Source organism: Apus apus, chromosome 2 (genome assembly GCF_020740795.1).
Source record: "Apus apus isolate bApuApu2 chromosome 2, bApuApu2.pri.cur, whole genome shotgun sequence".
In the NCBI taxonomy this organism is placed as follows: domain Eukaryota; kingdom Metazoa; phylum Chordata; class Aves; order Apodiformes; family Apodidae; genus Apus; species Apus apus.
The window spans coordinates 124,450,192-124,471,335 of NC_067283.1; the positions used below are offsets into that span (position 1 = coordinate 124,450,192).

General features: G+C 40.0%; 1 protein-coding gene and 1 long non-coding RNA gene across 9 annotated transcripts in view; one reads left to right on the forward strand and one right to left on the reverse strand.

Moving 5' to 3' along the window:
- The window catches only part of JPH1 (junctophilin 1), an 85,524-nt gene extending 77,203 nt beyond the window's left edge, over positions 1-8,321 (reverse strand). For all 4 annotated transcript variants that reach the window (XM_051612042.1, XM_051612044.1, XM_051612040.1 and 1 more), the window contains exons 1-2: positions 7,805-8,321; positions 507-1,263 (exon numbers count right to left, since the gene is read on the reverse strand). In XM_051612042.1, coding sequence (XP_051468002.1) covers positions 507-1,263; positions 7,805-8,183 — 1,136 coding nt within the window. In that variant the 5' untranslated portion in view covers positions 8,184-8,321. The remainder of the gene's footprint in view (positions 1-506; positions 1,264-7,804) is intronic.
- On the forward strand, positions 7,914-18,606 carry LOC127381549 (uncharacterized). Of its 5 annotated transcripts, none has more exons than XR_007888744.1 (5): positions 7,914-8,003; positions 9,265-9,521; positions 13,868-15,405; positions 16,321-16,376; positions 18,077-18,606. It is a non-coding gene; the product is annotated as an uncharacterized LOC127381549 (long non-coding RNA). The 5 variants fall into 5 exon arrangements; XR_007888743.1 differs by having other exon boundaries at positions 13,868-14,911; positions 15,112-16,376; XR_007888742.1 differs by having other exon boundaries at positions 13,868-14,911.
- The last annotated feature ends 2,538 nt before the right edge of the window (positions 18,607-21,144 follow it).

Sequence of the window (21,144 nt, forward strand, 5' to 3'; positions counted from 1 at the left end):
GTAATCACAAGTGCCTCAACCATTATTCTTACACTGTTCATACCAGTCTCTCAGACAAACAGATGCATCTTAAGATGCTCAGTGTCAAATGGGTAACTTCAGCCAATCTCACATGCTACCCAAAAAATAAACACAATAAGGATAACTGGAGCATACTTATGAGATATTCAATCTTCACCTCACATCACCCAAATAATTCTCTACACTTCCTCACTAGTTTTATTTTTCAGTTTTAATGACATAATGCAGCAGCTCAAGTGAAAGAGGAAATATATGAGAATGAAACATACATTAACATCTTCACTCAAATGAATTAAAGTTCTAAGTTTCATAAGTAGTAAGGCCACTTCTGTCCACAGAAGTACACATGGAAAACGGAAAAGTGAAGTACTCACTAAAGTGAGTGCACTTTTAAGTTGCACTTAAGCAATAAGAACTCACACATTGTAACACATTTTTGTTTCTGAAAATTCAGTGATGAACAAACGTATTTTGCAATAACATACCTTGAAGTTGCAATTTCCACCTTGGTTCTTGCCATGGCAGCTGCTCGCTGTGCACCCTCTATTGCTCTATCCACCTTTTCTCTAGTTTTTGTGTTTCGTATTGGTATAAGTTGCTTTCTTATTCCACGGACCAAAACATTATTTTTATATTTTCCTTCTTCTTTGGTGCCATCTGGAAACATGGTACATCCATACCCATGCCTCCTGTTGTTTAGCCATTCTCCTTCATATTTCATACCATTTGAACGCTCACTAATACCAAAACCACTGCGCTTGTCATTCTTCCATTCACCCATATAGGCTTCTGTAGTGGTAGCATCAACATGGTCTTCCATAGGGCAATAATCACAGTCACCGTCTCCAAAACTAATTGTAGAGTTGGCATCACTAGAACTAATTCTGCTCATAGTAGCATCACTCCTGACAGAGCTCCGTTTGCTAGATATCGATGACCTAGATTCAGATTTTCTAAGTTTTATACTACCAAGAAGGGAACCTCTTCTGAACAAGCCTCCTTTTTTCTTAATGCCCATCGCTTCTGCATCACTGTGAAAATTGAGCACAAAACCTCCTCTTGTTCCAGCTGGACTGTCTGAAGTGACGTCATGCAGAATAGTACCATTGCTCTGCTCACTTCGAAGTGAAGCGAGAGACGTTCGGAGGGGTGAACGGATCACAGTTGCCATGCCATAGGGTACACTCTGACGTACACCATATCCATGTCGCATCCCTCCTGTCCATTGCCCCTGGTATGTACCTTTTAAAGTAATAAGGAGAAATTAAATTTAGGAAGCTGTAGAAGACCTTGCACTCTACACCCAGTATGCTACAGGCAACATTATGTTGACAGCTCTGTTTTTGGTACGAAGAAACACAGAAAAATCACAGCACATGACACAGTAGATAAACTACTTGTATTACTCGTTTTTCTTATATTTTTTCCGCTTAACAAACTCTTCCCTTTCCTAGATGAAGTAACTTATTTTGCAAGTAAGACACAGTAGCTATAGTCAAAAGCATTTCTTTAATGGATCTGCCCAGGGAAAGATTTTCAAGAGGAATTTCTAAAGCAGGACTCCCTCAACATTCTTTAATGTGGTTAGATGGAGGGATGGTCGGCAGAAGCAGAGCCGCACTATATGTGATCAGCTGGGGAGGAAGACAAGGACAAAGGGAAGGGAGGGAGGCAAGACACTCAAAGCTCTTGCCTCCATCTGCTTACAGAATGACCAAGTAGTAAACATCCTGTTATCCTGGGTTTGACGTATCTACAGACCTCTCCTCATCAGGACATACTTGACAATCCACTAAATTACCTTGTCTTCAGATTGGCCTTTGGATCCACTATTATAAACCTCTACTGCAACAACTAAGTAAAGTTTTTGCATGTACTTGAATAGAAGAACAAAACCTCAATATAAATTACTCTTTATGAACTCTTGATACCAACACTTTTTCGTATTCCCACTTTTGTAAACATGGCATTGCATTATGTTGTGACAGAGGGATCAGAAACATAAATCCTTTAGCACTTGTTTTGCAGTAAGTAGGAAAGACAAAGCAGTAATAATCAGAATGTTGCACACCAGCCTGTCATAAGCTTCTCATCATTGGAATCATAACTATTTTGCAATTAAAAAACCCCCACAACAACAAACAGTAAGATAACAAGGGGCAATATGGTATTTTATACAAGAAAGTAATGGATATCCATGTAACTGAGTGCATGTAAAGCTGTATCTGAGCCAAATTCCAGCATCATCAGATTACTAACACAATTTTCTTCTTGTATTCTTGAAAGGCATTTATATTTTGATGAGATACACACTCTGCTTTCTGGTCTCTGAAAGCCCCTTGCACCAGATGTTCCAGAGGAAGTTGCCCAGAATGCCACAACTGGCAAACACAAGGTAATTTGCTTTCTAAGATCATTTCGCTCTAATTCCCATTAAACTGCTTTAAGCTCCTCAAAAATTAAATCGCCCACCTAGCGCTGCTTCTTTCTAAAAAAGCTATTTTGAGTCTGAATATTCTTACAGAAGGATGAATAAGCAATCTTAAAAACATTTTTTTATTTTGATCTGTTTTAATTGGAGCACCTATTAACAACTATTCTTCAGAGAACTAACACCAAATGTCAAAATCAGTGATTGACTAAATTTTTGTGAAAATATTTGTGAAGTACCTGCAGTTTAAGATGTAGCTCAAAGCTTCATTTGTTTTGAGATTCGATCTTCTTTGTATAAGCACACTATTTTCGTCACATACATGTCAATTATCTATCAATGACTGCTTTACTGTATTAACTCTTCTGCTAAATTATATTGCAACGTTGACATGTAATTACATTTACCAAGTGTGCCTTCTTTATTATATAACACAAGATAAGTTCCACAACACAGCTAATTTTTGTTGGAAGAAAATTCTACCAAGCGGAGGCTTTTTTGTTTTAACAGATGGCTGCTGACACAAACAAAAAACTTTCTTAGTTTCTTTCTCGTTCTCTGTATCCTGGATACCTACTGCTGCACTGGTTGTAAGGGTGCTGAATCTAGAAACATGATTATTTTTAAAAACTCAGCATATGGGGAAGAACAAATAGAAACATGAGCACAAAGCACTCATATGATGTATTCTGTAAATACTAAAAAATACAGCCACATTGTAATTTTTTTTATTTCTTAAACAGACATTTCCCAAAAATACATTGATATTTTATGATCATAAATGACTACATTTTGTCCATAATTATATGCAGGATGCCCCTAGTATTATAATGATATGCTGGAGCTAAGAATCTGGCTACATCTACTTACTGCTACATACAACAGTCTGTTTAACATTCTGCACCAGTTAATTTAATTTAAAAATAATAAATCTAATTCTAATTTTGATTATACCAGAATAGTACATTAAAGCAGCAATTTGCAAATATGGCTCTCTGTGCTGCTACTTGAGAGTCAGACTTGAAGCAGAATCAACTTATTTCAGTACAGAATTTTATAAGAGTACAAAAGGTCAGACTTCTATCTTACTAGTTTTTGTTTTAATTAATAAACATAAAAAGCTCAAAAATACCTAATTCATTCAGAACTTGTATTTTTCACTACTCTGTAGAGAGAAGTGGAAGTGTTTGCTGTTGCCCACAAGGGCATTAAAATAAGCACAACTGACATGCTGCTATTTACCTGTCTGATTGTAATTTCTACTGGGGAAATAAAATCAATCCCACCTTCTTCTAAAGAGAAAATTGTCAATGAGGAATTGGAAGATTCATACTGAATTGGTCCTTAGAAAGTACCAAAGATATTTAGTTGGAATTCTGTACCATCTTGTAGGTAACAACTTTTTCTTCTGTAATTAAAAATCCATTAAAAGGAAAGGCTTCTGATGCTAGTGCTAGAAAACTATTTCATTTTCTTTGATTTTTCCAACTTACATTTTAAAGGAAAAATATTTTGATGGTGTATGGAGGGACACTGTGTGGAATGCAGATGCAAGGGAATTGTACAGTAATTTGATTGATGATATCAGACTCGTAATGGTACTATCATCTTCAATTGAAGAAATTTTAGAAAACTAAATGTTACTGTTGCAACACAATTAAATACTACAGTACATAAGCCATAATAAAAAAGCTTGTTTACATTAAGGTGCAAACTTAAGAAGTATTTACCTATCTGTCTATATAGATGTAAATGCAAATACTAATATCAACAAACATACCTTGGCCTGTTTTATCTTACACTATAATTGACAGTTCAAAGCTGTTCCAGTAATAGCGAACTGTTAAAATTTGAATTAACAATGCAATTAGTAACCTAATTTAAAATAATATTTGACCATAAAACAATATCACTGTCCAGCATTAGTCTTCTAAAAACTAGGCCTGGTGTCCCTTGTAACTGAAGAAACATTCAGCCATGACTTTTATTGAACATCCATCTGGTGTTTAATTGGCTCCTCTGAAAAAAAGGTGTTAATATTTTTAGCCTGAGAACTACTAGAAAGCTAATTTCTTTCTTTGGTTTGGTTTGGGTTTAGGGTTTTTTTTGGTTTGGGTTTTTTTTTGGTTGTTACTGGCAAGTTGCTGCAAGGTATAATACTCTCATAAGCTGTCTCCTTAAGAGTTACACTGTGCCATCCTTCCCAAAAAACACTCGGTTTATCTTACAGCTGTAAAACTTACTGCCTAGCTGAGGCTAAAATGTAAAATTACAGTGTTTGAAATAGCTGAGGGGCCAAGGACCTAGTAACTACTCTTATCCTTTACTTATATCTTCTGTGGTTTAACCAGTTAGTTGTTTCATCAGAATTGCTGCATGCCTTTCAGACTGAAATGTTAGATAAATGTATAACTAAAAAGAAGACTATTTATAAATCAGTGAACCCACAAGCTACTGATGACCTTTGCTTAGGATGCTTTTGCCACCGACCTCTGTGACAAGACAATGCACAACCTTACAGCAAAATGCTTGCTATCGCTCAGGACCATCAACTGCTAACTAATTTAAACATACTGAAGTTTCAAATTAGGCCTTAGATGCTCCATAAAAAATGCTCCGGTAAGATCACAGATTGACACAGATGCAGCAAAATCTAGGGAGTTCAAAGGAGGCACAGAAGTCCAGATCACTGTATGAGACAACCTGATGGGCCACTTGAAGGACCAGCAAAAGCAACTGCAATGCATGGAGGATCATGGCTTGTAATTCACAGTGCTTTCCTCAGAGATTTGATGGAGTGACAATTTTAAGTACTTAAATGCAACATGATGTACTGAGGAGCACTGTCTGTGCTTTTGTTCCTTTTCCCTCCCTCAACTACATCTCCTGATACTACTGCATTTTAAAACAACATGGTGGGGCAGGGGACCAAAACAAACAAACAAACCAGCAGCAAAGAAGCCTGGATTTTAGTGAGTTTGAAAGAAATTTACAATTTCCATTGTCTAAACAATTATTTCCCTATGCTAGCATTCTCAGGTCACAAAAAAGGAAAAGCTTTCCTTCAAATATTTCAGAGCATGTTAAAGACATATGCAAATCTGGTTTCCTTGTAAAAACATTGCAGACATTCTTCTGGTGTACAAATACAGCCATTGTTCCACAGTACAAAAACAAAACCACATCTGCAAGCATCTATGACGTTACTGCTGAGCTTCATTCATGAGTACTTTCACTAAAATCAATGGGACTTCACACCCTCTGTTCATATGAACTGAAACACGTAAAAGACTGAAGCCATGGTAACAGATTTCAGTTAAAAGGACTAAAAGTCGTACAGTGTAAACTGCACACTTCATGTATTGCTTTGAACAAAGGATTTTCTGGGGGTTCTAAGTCTAACTATTCAGAGACTTCACCTCCAATTATCAATACTATGTAGAGATTTTTAAAATTCTTTAAGAAGCCTAAAGAAAAAGGTAAAAGGAACTTTAGTTTGAGAAAATCACTCCTAGAAAATTTACTGGAATAGCAATTTACTTTTCCTGAAACAAAGAAAGAAAAAAACAAACATGATAGCCACTGCAAATTCAGTTTCTATTTCCTTCTGTTCTTCAGCTTGTAATTTACTACCCAAAACAAATATAATTAAAATTGAAAAAGTCTATTGTGTGGTGAAAGTGAAACAAAAATTCTGATCTCTTTAATGTTTGTGGGTTTATGTTGGTTTTTTTTTTTTCTGAAATCCCCATACATTTATCTCAGTTGACTTTGAGCATCAGAACTTTCCACACCAGGAAACACTTTTCAGGCAGCTACTAATATGTATAAATGATGAGATTAAAAAGTCTGAGGTACAAAAACCCCAATACATTTCATTTTCTCAAACTCACTACATTTTGCATTTAGGAAAGGAAGAAAAAGGACCCCAACTGTAAATAGCATTTCTCCTGCTTAATACAAAAACAGATAATCTCTAAAGTAATCCTGAAAGTTTAACCCTAAAACTCTTAACCCCAAAATTCCTAGAAGAAACCAACAGCATCAATCAAAAGATCCAATTCATGGGTTAGTCCTTTAGTCACATCACATTGACACTACCTCTGATTTTGGTAAATTCTATTTCTTGCATGTTACCTAAGCACGCTGCTCCAAGCTGAAGCGAGCAGCATTTCTGCAAAGAAGAAAGACAACCCTCTAGTCCTAAAACTGACACCAGTTTTTTGTGTTATGATGGAACAACCCAAGCTGGAGAGCAACTCTGCAGAGTTACAGGTGGCAATTCCACCAATGCCAATGACATGACAGCAGCAAAAGATGAATTCACAAATACCAGGTGTATTTTTTTGTGCACCACATAACAGAGGTACAGTAACTGTACCTGACCATCCAAGTAAGCTCCAGTCCTAAGTGACCTGAGTGAAGTTGGGACTTCTTGAGTGCTCCTAACTCAAACAGGAGGGCAGGCTGCCCAGTCCTCTCCACACACTTACCCTAGGAGCCCTGGAAACATTTCCTTTTTTGTGGTGAAGGGTGTGAAAGGCAAGGCCTGTGTAATTTCGCAACACAGCTTGTAGTCAGAGCTGTTTCAAACTATACCGTATTTTAATAAACTATGAGTTATGACATAAGTATGGACCCAGGTTTCATCGATTTTGTGCAAGTTGTGCAGCCACTTCATTACCTTTACCGTACTGTTCACAAGCCGGGCATACTGAGCGAATAAAGCTAACCCTGACAGCAGAGTAACGAGGCACAAGGGCTCGCTTGTTAAGTTCTTGCTGTGACAGACACGAAAACTGTGCACAGGGAGCGAGGCGGCGACCTCGCTTCCCGGCTCTCCTCCAGACGGGAGCTGCCGGCCCCGGTCATCGTTAGAGCGGGCGGGGAGCCGGGAGCTGCCGCGGCAGAGAAAGGAAAGCCGTCTGCAGGCAGCACTCATATGGATTTTCCCCAGTTGGCCGGAAGAAAGCGGCAAGCCCGGCAGCTCAGCCCGCGCCCCGGGGCGCCCGTTCCCGCTCGGCCGGGGCAGGGCGGCTCCTCCGGGAGCGGAGCGGGGCAGGCGCCGGGCACCCGCGGCGCTCCCCGGCCGCCAACGGGGCCCCCGGCGGCAGCGAGGCCGCCCGCCGGGAAGCGCGGTCCTGGCCGGGAGCGGCGCACGAAGCGGGGCCCAGGGAGGAGGGCAGGGAGGGACGAGAGCCCGACCCCGCCGCCCGGGCCGGTGTGAGAGCGGCGGGGGGCCCGCCGGGGGGGCTGGGGGAGGGGCCCTGCCCGCGGCGCGCGCGCCCACGCAGGCGCGCCCCCCGCCCGCCCCCCGCCGCCGCGCGCGGGGCGCCCCCCGCCGGCGCCCACCTCCGTCCCCGTAGGTCTCGACGCCGTATCCGTCCTGCAGCCCGTTGCTCCAGGTGCCCTCGTAGCGGGCCGGCGTGCTGAGGCTCTGCCGCACCCCGTAGCGCCCCTTGAAGCCGTGGGACCACTCGCCGCGGTACATCCACCTGCCCTTCGTCTCCACGCCCAGCCCGTGGCGCTTGCCCTGCGCCCAGTAGCCCAGGTAGGTGTTGCCGCTGGGCCAGGTGTAGCCGCCCGCCACCTCGAAGCCGTGGGACCAGGAGCCGGCGTACTCGCCCTGCCCCTTGGGCCCCGTGCAGATGCCGTGCCCGTGGGCTTTCCCGTCCTCCCAGCCGCCGCAGTAGGTGCCGCCATCGTCGAAGTCGAACCGGCCGCCCGTCATCCAGGGCAGCGGGGCGAGCGCGGCGCCGCCGCCGCCTCCCGCCCGCCTCGCTTTGCTTTCCTTTGCCTTCCCTGCCTGCCTTGCCTTTCCGCCCTCCGGCCGCCCCGGCACTACCCGCGACTGCGAGCGCTCCGCCGCCCGCCCCCAGCCCAGCCGCAGCCCCGCGGCGGCGGCAAGCGGTGCCCGCCCCCCGCTCCTCCCTGCCCGCCCCTCCGCCCCCCGCCCGGCACCGCCCCCGGCCGCGGCCACCGCCTCCGCCGCGGGGCAGGTGCGCGCTCGGGGGCCGGCTGGCGGCTGCGGGCGCTGCCGCTGCTCCAGGTGTGGGTGGGCTGGGTCCCCCGGAGCAGGCGGGCACCCCCCCCCCCGGCTGGAGAGCTCCGTGCGCCCGCCCTGCGGGGGAAAGGTGCCTCGTCGTGCTCGGTGACGCGTCTGTCTCAGGGCGGGGAAGGCTGCGGGGCGCGCAAGCCGGGCCCCCTCAGCGGGCGGGGGCTGCGGAGCCTGGCCCGGCGAGGCTGGGGGCTCCGTGCTCCTGGCCCTGCCTCCGCGCTGCTCCTCCCGCGGGCTCCCGGACAGGTCGCTGCTGCACCTGCCAGTGCCTGCAACAAGTAGGCAACAGGAGAGCGTTTTCAAGTGGTAGCCCCGGCTTCCAATTTTTATTTGTACTTTCTCTCTGCTTTAATCTAGTTTTAAGCAGAAGCTGTTGCTGCACAACGTAGCTTGGTTGTACTTTGTCGCCTTTCCAAACTACATAAGGAGCCCACTGTCCCGAGGGGGCAAGCTGGCAGTACCAGGGGTTGGAAAACAGGGGGCACAGGGAACCTGAGTGATACCGAGGCCTTCCAAGGTCAGTGCTGCTGGGAACTTGGTAGGGAAGCTCTCAATAATGCCTTCAGCCCCATGGCCATTGGGTGACGGAATAGCTCTAAATCCTGCCAAGTACTCCCTTGCCAGTTATTTGATAATCTGATAAAAATGTTAGGGCAAATGACAGGAGAAACACAGAAGTATAGAAATAGAGAAAAACATGGAGAAGGGATTGATAACTGTTGTCATTGAACATCTTAGCTTTGTTCTTTTGCAGTTACAGACCAGGACTGGAAGAAAATATGAAAGAAAATCCATGAGAAGATGCGGAAGCTTGATCTTGTCTTTTTAGTTCCATAGTTTCAGAGTGTGGAAAACCAGACAAGAATGTAATTTGTGTGGCACAGACTTGATGCAGGCTTTCAGGTATCTTTAGATAAGACCATATACTTTGCTGAAATAAGGGACCACGGCCTTCATCACAATGTGAGCTTTTGTAGGAAGCCATTACCAAGACCAGAGAAGTCTGAAAAGGTCAGTTCAGTATCCTCTTGAGTATTTCTTGAGCTCATCAGGTTTTACACCCTCCATGTCTTGCATTACTTAGTCAAGAAAAAGATTGGAAACAGTAGCAGTGATGGTGTGTGTGCTTTGAGGAGTTTACTATTGTCATTCTATCAATCTTTGTTTTCTTTCTTCTGACACAAGATAAAGCCCTGTCATGTTTTAATGGAATTTCAGAAGAGTGAAGTGGTTTATATGGGCATGGGGAACTACCTGTTGGAAGTCAGCATGCCTATAGCTGATACTGGTTTACAACTAAACCAGTAATTGAGGTCCCCTATTTACACCTGCATGTTACTCTAGGAGCAGATTTTTGTATAGCACAGGTGTTGTGGCTGAAGTGGAGCTGCTGAGTTTATATATATATATATATATACTGACACATCCCATGTGTGCCAGGGACAGGACTGGCATGAAGGGGAACAGAGTTGGGATGAGATGGCTGGTTAGCAAGTCCAGGCAGTGCTTCCATGACTCAGTAATGAAAGAGGTGGGTCATATGAGAGAGTGTGGGATTCCCCCAGACCCTCTGCAGGTCAGAGCCACTCCTCTGAAGACACAGCCATGCCCAGCTTCCTGAGAGCCTGGCTGATAGTCACAGTTGTGCAAGTCCTTGCATGCCCAGATACTAGGTTTGGTTCAGTATTAGTGAATTACTGGATTTGATGGCATTTTCACCTTAATAGTTGTGCTACTGAGTAACTGGATTGGCTGTTGCAATGGCCTGGGTAATTGCCCTATTGATGTATACGTGTTACTATACTGCTACTTAGAGATAAATTGTTTATCCATAAAGCTGTTGGTCTGATGTCTGTTGTCATAGCCTGAACCTGTAATTCACTAGGCCTGGCTTAAGTACTTAAATCTACACTAAAAGATATTGGACCATTGTATTAATAAAATAAGTATCTGCCTGTTAGTTCCTTGCTTTACACCTCTGATTTAAATTTTATAGGTTTAATATTAGATCAGATGAACCAAAAATACTGGATGGGCCAGAGGTGAACAGTGAAAATTTTAGGAAGGAATAACGTAAATTTTCTTCTGTTATCAGAAGCGTGTCAGTGGCTTTTTTCTAGTGACCTGCAAATTATGCTAAAATGAATGGTAATTTTGCACATGGTTTATATTTCCAGCTGTATTCATTTAAATGAAATAATCAATTTAAATGAAGTTGATGGTTGATGATAAGATGAATTAATCGGTGCCAGCCTTCTCCTATTATATTTTCAGCAGGAGATAAATTTTGATAGATGTGAGGATAGAAATGCTTTGCAGAGAATTCCCAGCATTACTTAGCCAGGTCTTGATGATGTAAGAAGTCACAAGTGTCTCATTGCTGATGGGGCTGTAGATAGTTTTGTTTTTTTTTTGCCAACGGACTTTGCATTGATGAGCCTCAACTTCAGCTCATGCTACTTTGTCTTTGCTTCTGGCTAGGGTGTAGGTAATGCTCCTATGCAATATGTACCATGTATGTGTTAAATACCTTAGATCTACAGGTTCTGTTTCCCTGAAAACCTCCTGCCTAATATCAATTTAAAAACTGTTAAAAAATGTCGTAGATGCACAAAGTAAGCAGTTGAAGGTAGATGAATGAGTTTACCTATTTTGTCCAAAATAAATGTAATTGTTTCCACAGTTTTTTTTAATCTGCTTTTTTGTATCTGTTTTTTTGGAAGACTTTGATACATGTAACATTCAGAAAATACAAGGTCCAGGTGCAGTTTATTTGTCATGTACAAAAAAGTGTGTTTTTTGTTGTATATTGGCCAAATAGAGATAATTTATTTTGAGAAGCTCTGATGCTGTGTAAGTCATCATGGAACTATGTCTGATGACACTCTCTGTATGCAAAACATGAGTGCCTGATGACACTATATGTATGCAAAAACTATGCTGTTGGGTTATATTGAAAAAGGTCCTTGGTGCAGGGATAGTAAATGCAGCACATGAAGACAGTAAGCTCCAGAGATTTAATATTAGCTAGATACAAAACTGCTGAGTTTAAATGATTAGTCTGTGGATATCTGATGCATGAATAAAAATTAGGCACATTTATTCTTACCCTTAAAAGCCTGATTCGGCAGGGAATTACTTTAAATACTTTAGTAATCCCATTTACTTCAGTGGGACTACACATGAGCTTTAAATTAAACATCTGCAAGATATCTGTGCACAAATAAAGCAAAGCTCCAAAGAATGTTCTCAAGTGGTTTGCAGAACAGAGGCAGGATGCTTAACTGATGAACTCCATGAGCTGCACACGTTGTATTGGATGAGTTCACACACAAGACTGTTCTGTGGGAAGCAGAAATAGAGAAGTAAAGGTAGTATGAAAGCCATGATGTAGAAATTTAAAAGGCAAGTAGGTCTTTCCCGGCTGCATATGAACAGCCACAACTTACATGCAAATCTTTGTCTGGAGTCTAAATTAACATTTACAAACATAGTTTATAAACGTCAGTGTACCTTTAACACAAAATATGTTGTCAGACTCCTAGGACAGGAACATACCACTTTTTCTTACTGTATTGTAGATTCACATAAGTTACTGTGACTACTGAAACATTAATTCTACAAAATTTCTGGCAAAAAGTTTGATAGAATATTTGGGAAACATTGTGTTATGAAACTGCTTTCCTAGCTGCATTGGTGTCAGTTCTACCTTGCACATGAAGCTGGGACCTAGCCAGTAAGATAGTATATTTAATTCCAGAGATATTATGCTTACTCAGTGCACTTGCTGAGTTATTATTTTCTTTGCAAAAGTGCTGATAAAGCTTATAAAACCAAAATACAGATCCTTTTCTAACTTGAAAACAAGATGAGTGTGTTGTGTACCCAGACTTCTATTTTCAGCTTAGTTGTTCTAAGAAACTGAATTGGTTTTTAAATGAAAATGCATTTGGTTTGTTTTTTTTTTTTCTTCTTTTTTTTTTTTTAAGAAATGCAGCATTTATGTTGGTCTTCTTTGTACCTGAAGTGGTTTTAACAGTGACAGAACTCTCCATGCAAATAAGATACAGTTTATTGGAATTACTATTTTTTTTTTAAATATATAAATATATTAGGTTATCTTATAGTGATTATATGCAACAGTGTTATGGTTATGAGTATCTATGACATTATGGAAAAAATATGAAATATTGTTTTTATGGGTCTTGTCAGCATTTAGTGGTTTTGTTATGGTTTATATATATATATGTGTGTGTGTGTGTCTGCAGAAAAAAATCTCAATCCACTTAAAAACCCCCAGACAACTCCAAATGTGTTTGATTTTATAATGTTTGATTTGAATAAAAATGTAACATCATAATAATTACCCTAAATTACCACCCAAATATATAGGTGGAAATGATCTACAACATCAGAAAAATCAGATTTATCCTTAGCAAGTTTTTCCTAAATGTTGATCTGAATGCTGCACCTGCTGCAGTTCAAGTCTTGCTTCTTCAGGGAAGATAGAAATGATTTATTGTTTTCCTCTTTGTATTAGTTTCATAAGTGTTTGAAGAAGGCTTGTCATGTCTTGCTTTAGCCCTTCGGGCTAAGCAGGCTGTATCCTTTTACTGTTTCCTTCTAGACATCTGGCTGTCACCGTTGCTTTTGTGGGGACTTTCTCCAATTATATGACATAGTTGTTAAAGTCAGATTTCAAAACCAAAACACATTATTTGGCTAATAGTGAGCCATACTGAAGTAACAAAATTCAGTGTGACTCCCAAATGAGACTATTCTTTCACACTGGTGCCAGGAACCAGCTGTGTGGTGTTTCCTTCTCCCCCACACACAACAACAAGATGATGTGTTGACTTGTCTTCAGTGTATGATCTGGTGTTGTCCTAATCCTTTCCCACAGAAAATTGTTTAACCAGTTTCTTCCCACTTCATGTTACTGAAGCAGAGTTTCACTCAGCAGGTGTTATTCACTTGCACACTTCTTTTCCCCCCCTCAATATTACTTCCCCGGGGTCAAGTTAATTTTGAATTTTAACATCTTATCACACTTCCTCCCTGGTTTCTAACAGTTTGCACATTGGCACATGCAATAAATGAACTCTTCCAAGATTGAACTTACTAATGCACATATTGAATGTTAAAGGATTTGGTACAGATTTAGGATTTGATACATCTTTCAAGCTTAAGACTTAATAAACATTACAAAGCAACTATAAGCTATGTGAACACTCTTACCACAGCTTTGCCTAGATCACCTTTAACAAATGTCAGCAACTTTGCTGAAGTCAAAATACATAATATCTTTTTTAATGAAAGCAGAAACAAAAAAGCATTTAACATTTCGGTTTTCCTAGGTGCATCTGCAAGCTTCCCCTCCCTGCCGAGCAGTGGCACAGACCTTCCGTTTGCCCTCCTCCTCCCAGACTGTGTCCTTTCCTTTCCTGTTACTTCACAACCAGGTCTCGTTCTGTGATTTAGCCTTTCTGATTTTGCCCCTGCATGCTTGCACTCTTTCCTAATATTCTTCTTTTGGTAATTTCTACTTGTGTATACTTCCTTCTGGTGTTTCAGGATCATTGAAGAGCTCAGTGTAGTCAAGTTTGTCTCATAATACTCATTTTCCCTTCATGTTGGGGTAGTTTGAATCTATGTCCTTCACATTATTTCTTTAAGAAAACAAATTGGTCTTTGGGGAGTTTATAATAAAATAAAATCTAGTAGAGAAAAATCTAAGTTTGTGGTTTTTACAAGACAGTCTTGGCCAACACTGGCTTGCGATATTCTCATGCCCCCAGACCTCTGTGCTGCCAGCACAACTGTTTCTATAGTGCACTGTGATTTGGATCAGGGAACCAATCCAGCTTAAAAATAATCCAGCAAAAAAGGTTTATTTTTATTTTGCTCTTAAAGCTGAACCATTTGCTCTCTTTGCAGAGCATCTATACTAACAATTGACCTAATGCAATTGAAAACATCCAGAAAAACTGACAGCTTTACTCTTCACCTCCTTTATTTTTAATTCCATTCTCTTCTTCATAGGAATAGCAAATAATACTTTCTCATAAGTTTTCACCCAAGTTGCCTGCAGTCTTGCATTTTCAGTTTACTCCCGCTAGGTAAAACGATATTCCAGATTTGACATAGTCACTCATCTGCTGGGTAAAGAAAGTTTTCTCTGTAACATGGTACTGCACTTGCCCTGTAGCACCTTCTCTGCAGGTCCCCCATCTTCATCCTGTTCTGTTCTTTGAAGAACTAGCAGCAGCACCCAGTGGTCTTGAGTCCTGTGCCGTCATGTCCTATGGATTTTCCAGGTGCCTGAGGAGGTCCATAGAATGATTGAAGCTTTTCCTGTTGTTCTTTTGCTCCTGGAACATTTGTAGTAGCTCTCATCTCAGGTAAGAATTGGGATTGTTTCATGTTTTCTTAATGATGTGCAAAGCATCTCTGTCTCCTGCCTGGATGTGTATTTTGTGGCATTGCTTTTTTTAAAAATATAGGGAGGTCATACCTTTAAGATCTTAATTCTTCTGATAATTTTCATGTAAATTAGCTAATGAGTGAAATAATTCTCATACATGTTGCTTTAATACCACAGGAAAAAAAAAGTTCTTCAGCTTTACTCAGTGCTCACCATGCTGCCAGTTTTTTTTAATACCTCTATGGAGAGACATATCTTCCCAGAGATCCAGGCCTTTTGTCATGCTTTAGGCCACTTATTCATTGAAAATCCTCCTTCATGAGTTGGAAATTTAATTGCCAGTGATTACAGACCTTCAGAGAGATTTTGGTAAAGTGAATTTCTCCACCAGACAGACAGTCCCAGCTCTGCAGTTTCTATCTCCTGCAGCAGGGCACAGCTCTGAGTCACACTGGGAACGCCTCTGCAATGGTGAGTGCACCCTGAGAAGGCACCCATCCCAGCTTCCACAGGGGCTGCGTTTCTCCACCTGCTCCCTGGACCTTGCAGGTCCTTATGGTCAGCCTTGATTTTATCTGACAGTTTTTGTCAGACATAGGGATGGGGCCTTATGTCTGTCTGCATTCATACCTAGTTCTATCTGAACATGGGGTCTGCTTTGTGAATTTCTTTAGGGTTTTTTTGGTTTTTTTTCTTCTTATTTTCTTTAAAAGTGGTAAGTGAATGTTAAATAACAATTACATATGATTATTATAAATAATTTTAAAATACATGTTGATGGCCATGGTTATTAGCATGCACTCTAGTTATGCTGTGCTACAGCAGAACAAAACAGCTGTTGCATTTCACCAATGAACCAGTATTGGTGCTTATACCTTGGATAGTTGATTAACTTTATGTAAAAATCTATCATTTTCTGCTCAGTGAATAAATTTGTGAAATTAATCTACAATCATTGTAATTCTCAATATGAATTATAGGTATAAAACCTTGGTGGGTTTTGTTTCTTTGTTTGCTTTATGTATCATGCTGGAAAAAACAAGGCAAGTGCTACAGAGATACAAAGCTAAAGAGATGTAAAAGCTGAGCTTTTTGCTCTTTGACAATGAATATAATGTGGATGTACAGTGAAGTCTCTTTTGAGATTTTTTTCCTGTTAACAAAGTCCTCAATAAGGGAATTAAGCTTTAGAGGACACTACCATGGGGCTAAGCAGGCTGCAAAGAGCTTTAATAGAAAGCCACTCCCTCAATCTGCTTAAACTTTGGTGAGGATAATACGGCTTACTCTAACTGATTTTTGATAAAGCAGTGAAAGACAGACAGATGCTTGTTATGTCTGAGTTGATAAATACACCCTGTTGATAAGTTTCTTGTGTTTATCCAGGAATTTGTCCTGGGAAAGAAATTGTTCTCACCACGGCTATCCTGCAAGTTAAACACGTAAGCATATTTTAATGTTTTAATTTTACAGGAAAAAAAATACAGCAAGGGTAAGTGCATCATAATCAGCCTAACCAATGAATTAAAACTCCCAGCTGGTATGACATTTCATTTATTCTTGGTTTGCTTCTATTCTGTTGGCTCTTAAAAATGCTGGTAACATAATGTCGGGATGTTTTTGTATGATGAAAAAACATGTTCACCATATGGATTACACTATTAGGCCCTTTTGCATCTTGAAAATTTGCTTTCTTAGCAAATACACTTAGTGTAATTTTGCATTGCTGCAAAGTAGTTTTCTCTTTCTGCACTGAAATTTCAGCTGAAGATTAGTTTCTGCTTTTTGGAAGGAATAATCACCAAAGCAGAATTTTGGATGTCTCTCTCTGTATTCTGCAGGTGCAGCACAGTTTTTATGCTCCTCCTGTGTTGTAGTCAGATGAATTCATATTTGCAGCTCCACATGTGAATACGTTATGTATATCTGGGCTGCTGGCAAGTATGAGATGGACATCAGACAAATCAGTATTTGCATTCTTATTTTTCTAAAGACAAACAGTATGATTGGGAGGGTTTTGAGCCGTAGTTTTGTTTAGAAGTAACATATTTTTTAGCAGAAGAAACCTCATGCTAGGTGTGGAGTCTAAACAGGCTTCCTAATATTCTTTCTCAAAGTCATCCTTTAGTAACTGCAGTTTGTTATAGTAAAGAGAAACCTTTAATGTAAAAGTTTATTACCCCAACTATACTGTGTATTCCTAATAATGCAGTGTGTTTGAAAACCAATTTTGTGATATTCTGTCTGAATGGATAATAGATCTAATGATATCAACTCTATTCAGTTAGGCATGTATTTATTAATTCTTTCACTTGTAGCTGTGCCTTCATACAAAGCACCAGCTGTTCCGTGAAGACCATGACAGAGATCACCTTAGTTCATGTTTTAGTTTATTAATTTTAAAATTTGGCAATGTAATTAACATGCATTGTATTTGGGCGTGTTAGATACAAAGTTTATTTCATCTGATTTGAGAACTAAAATTAATTTTGAAATTCACTTGCTTTGTATGACAGCATTGAAAAGTTTTTGTTAATTCACCTACATTTAACCATGTGGGTTTTTTTCTTACATGAGGTTCTGCCATGAAGCAAAAAATGTAATAGAGCTGAAGGACTGTGGCTCTGTCATCTGGCATGCTAGACTTAGAAGTAGGAGGTTGCAATTTAGTTTTCATGTATAAAGGGATATACTTTTTGGTTTCATGTAAGTTTGAGACTGCAGTTTTTGTCTAATTACACTTCTAATGAGATTTTAATATTACTAGCTCATTGCTTAACATATTTGGAAAATTGAGCCAAATTAAATATTTTTAAATGTCAGCTGTTTTTTGAAAATTCATTATAATCAGGATTTCCTACCCAATATTTTAGTGTCCAGAAAGTAAATGAATTGGGCACTATACAACTTTGTGATTCTCCAGTTTTACTGCTTAAAATTTATTTGTGTAGGGTTAAGAGAAGAAAAAAACTGTGAGCTTCTCTGAGCTGTTTGTTGTCAGTGGCACATTTCCAGATTATTTTTTAAAATATATATTAATATTGGCAAAATGGTAACATTTGAAGTGTGAAAAGCATATATGTCATTTTAATCTGAAATTCTGTTGGGTTTTTTTTCCCCTCCTCTGTATTACAAATTGTAGTACAGGTTGTACAGGTACAGTACAGGTTGCGTTTCGTCAGTCACAGGAAGTGCCTGGCTCATTCTGCTGGCTACTGAGTGAGCTTCAGTTTGTATACCTAAAAGCTGCTTGCCTGAATTTGGAAGAGGTGATCCTATCTGCATGATTGCTTCCAGAAATGCAGTCTTTTTCTCCCCTGATTTCACAGTTTTCAGAAGACACAGCTGTTGTACACATTTGGAGATGCTGTGCAGAGCTGGAGCTACTGTGTTGCCACCAACTTGATTTAATATTTGATTTATGGGGACAAATAGGCTTGTGCCTCCATACTAATTTGAATTATTTTATATAGTAATACTTTTCTTTATCTTCTTATTGTTTAATATTTTTAAAATGTAACCTAAGTGTTTAACGCACATAGAAAATATTTAACACTGTTATTGAAATAAGTGTATCTGTGTATGTTCATGTGTATGATGATGTTGTTAAAATATAAATCTTCAATATGCAAGTAAGCTTGCTACCAATAAATTTTGTTTTATTTCATCCTGTCATGCTTGGAATGAGTGTTGAAAGACAAACGGGCAAGCGTTGCTCAGCCAGAGGGGAGAAGCACGTCATACAGCCCCCAGAATAGCATCAGCAGTAAATATGGTCATGCTGTTCTTCCCAGAGATAGACCCAGATCACATTCATAGCACCCACCAGGTCTGCTGGTTACCAGACGTTCAGGCCTTTGATGAAACATTTACAAATGCAGCTGCAGTTCAGAGGGGTCTTCTGCCGGCAATGAAGAAGCTGACATCAAGAAAGTGGGAGGAAATGGGATCACAAGCCAGAGAGTTCAAACAAGACACAATTTAGGGGGAATGCAAATTTAATCACAGTATTAAATATACATTTTTTAAAAATTAAATTTAAATTTTTAAATATCTGAATGCTTCAAGATAGGAACCATGTTCTTGTTAGACTCCCTCTTCATGTTAACTTGATGATGTTTTCCAGTGACTTAGAACCACTAAAGTGTGAAGCTTTTTTAGAGGAGGAAAGGTGGACTGAAAAATAGCTCATTGCTCACCTGTTTTAGGTCATACACAATGTCAAAACTGGAATTAAACTGTATTATAAAGTGAAGTTAGAGAAGCTGAGATGAAAAAGTTTTTTCCAGATCCTCTTATTTCTCACTTTGTGCAATACATTGAAATAAAGTAAGTTAGCCCTGAAGGACTGTGGCAGTGGCCTGTCTAGCATGTTAGAGGGAAAATTTTACTTATTCAAGGTAAAGAAAAAACCCTGTTAATTTCCTCATCTTGACAAAATAGATTATCCCCTCTGGGCCAGAAGGATGTTTGCACTTCCTTGTCCTTAAGCTCTGTTCATAATGATTCTTCTATTAATATAGTTTCTGTATTTTTTAATGTTTTTATTTTATAACACACCAGTTCAATTCTGCCTTTGTGTTTGGGCCACTGGACTTGATAGGACACTACAGGAATTAAACTGAGGCATTGTGTCTTCCTTTCCCCCTGCCTTCCCCCCCCCCGATTCGGTTTGTGTATCTCCGTAAAATTTGCAATTCTTGTTTCAGCTTCTGCAGCTTCTCTCCCCTGGCTTTGCCTCCCAGCCCAGTGCATTAGCTAGGGTGTTAGTGGAAAGGGTTTGTTATTTCAGACACATACCATCGCCTGCTGCACTCACTTCTCCCCTGCACTTGCACGGGGCACGGAGACAACTTCATACTTTTATTTGTATCAGTTACACGGGCTTTAAATTCATCCCTTCCTCTGTATAGCCTTTTTTGTTGGTGGGGTTTTGTTTTTGTTTGTTGTGGGGGTTTTTTTGTTGTTGTTGTTTGGCTTTTTTTAAGTCAGGTAAGTTGGTAAATGCTAAATAGCATTAATAACATTAGTGCCTTCAGCTGGTACTAATGTGTGACATTTATTTTTCTTAAGTAAATCTCATTGAGCTGAATGTGAGGAGGGAAGTGTGTTCTCAGAGCAGTAGCTCTGGTATTCTTTATTTGTGAATGACGTTATGCAGTTGAGAAAAAATCATGCCAGTGTGTTTGTTAGTGCCAAAAGAACATAGACAGCAATTCAGTGCCCAGATCTACTGCTGCCCAAAACTGTATCTTGTCCTATTTATACTTCCATAAATGAGGGTCTTGCTTACAAGAGGAGTTAGGTGAATATTGTGTTTGTGTTCTATTTGATAATCAGTTTGTCCAGCTGTTCTGCATTCTGCTGTTCTTTTCTTTTCAGCATTAAAAATTTAAGGTTCTAAGTGCATAGATGATTTGCAACAATGAAGTCAATAAATCCAATTTTCTTAAATTATCATTACTCTAATTGGAGATAACGTCACTGGAAATACATGGGCACCATAAAATACCTTTGTCTACAGAGAAAGAGAATTGACAGTTTCTTGCTATTCAGTACACCTAAACCACAAATATTGGTTTCTAAATTCTTAAACTATGTTTCAGATTACTAAACTGTTAAACACCTAAACTATGTTTCAGAAATAAGACTCATCTACACACTAAAAGAATAATTTAAAGTGGAATCAGTTTGGATCAGGACTGAAGTTTGGGGTTTACTAATTGCTATCAACTAATAGTCCCATTCTTTTGTGCTTTTTCATCAACACTTGCCAAGGGACTGAAAAACTTGGAAAGCAATTATCAATCAAATATGAAGTAACAGTTTTGTTAAAGAAAAATAGGAGAAGAAATTTAAATCCTTCTGAAGGCCTAACAAATGTCTGGCCAGAGAGAGTTAAAGTTTTGTAACTGGAACTCTGAGATGCCCTTTGTCAAAGCACAGAAATGGTAATGGAGGATGTGCACACTGAGAGCCCTCCACTGAGAAACAGCAGGAATAAAAATTCCAGCTGGCTAATACAGATGTAGTGAGAAGTGAAACTTCATGAAAATATATCGGCTTTCAAAATTCAGTAAATACAGTAAGTTGATATAACTGACCACAGAGTTTCCTTTTTTTAATTCTGCTGTACTATAATTTTCAAAGACATTGCAATACTGGTGCATAATTTGTATGTCTTAGATCAGGGGAAAAAAAAAATATGTT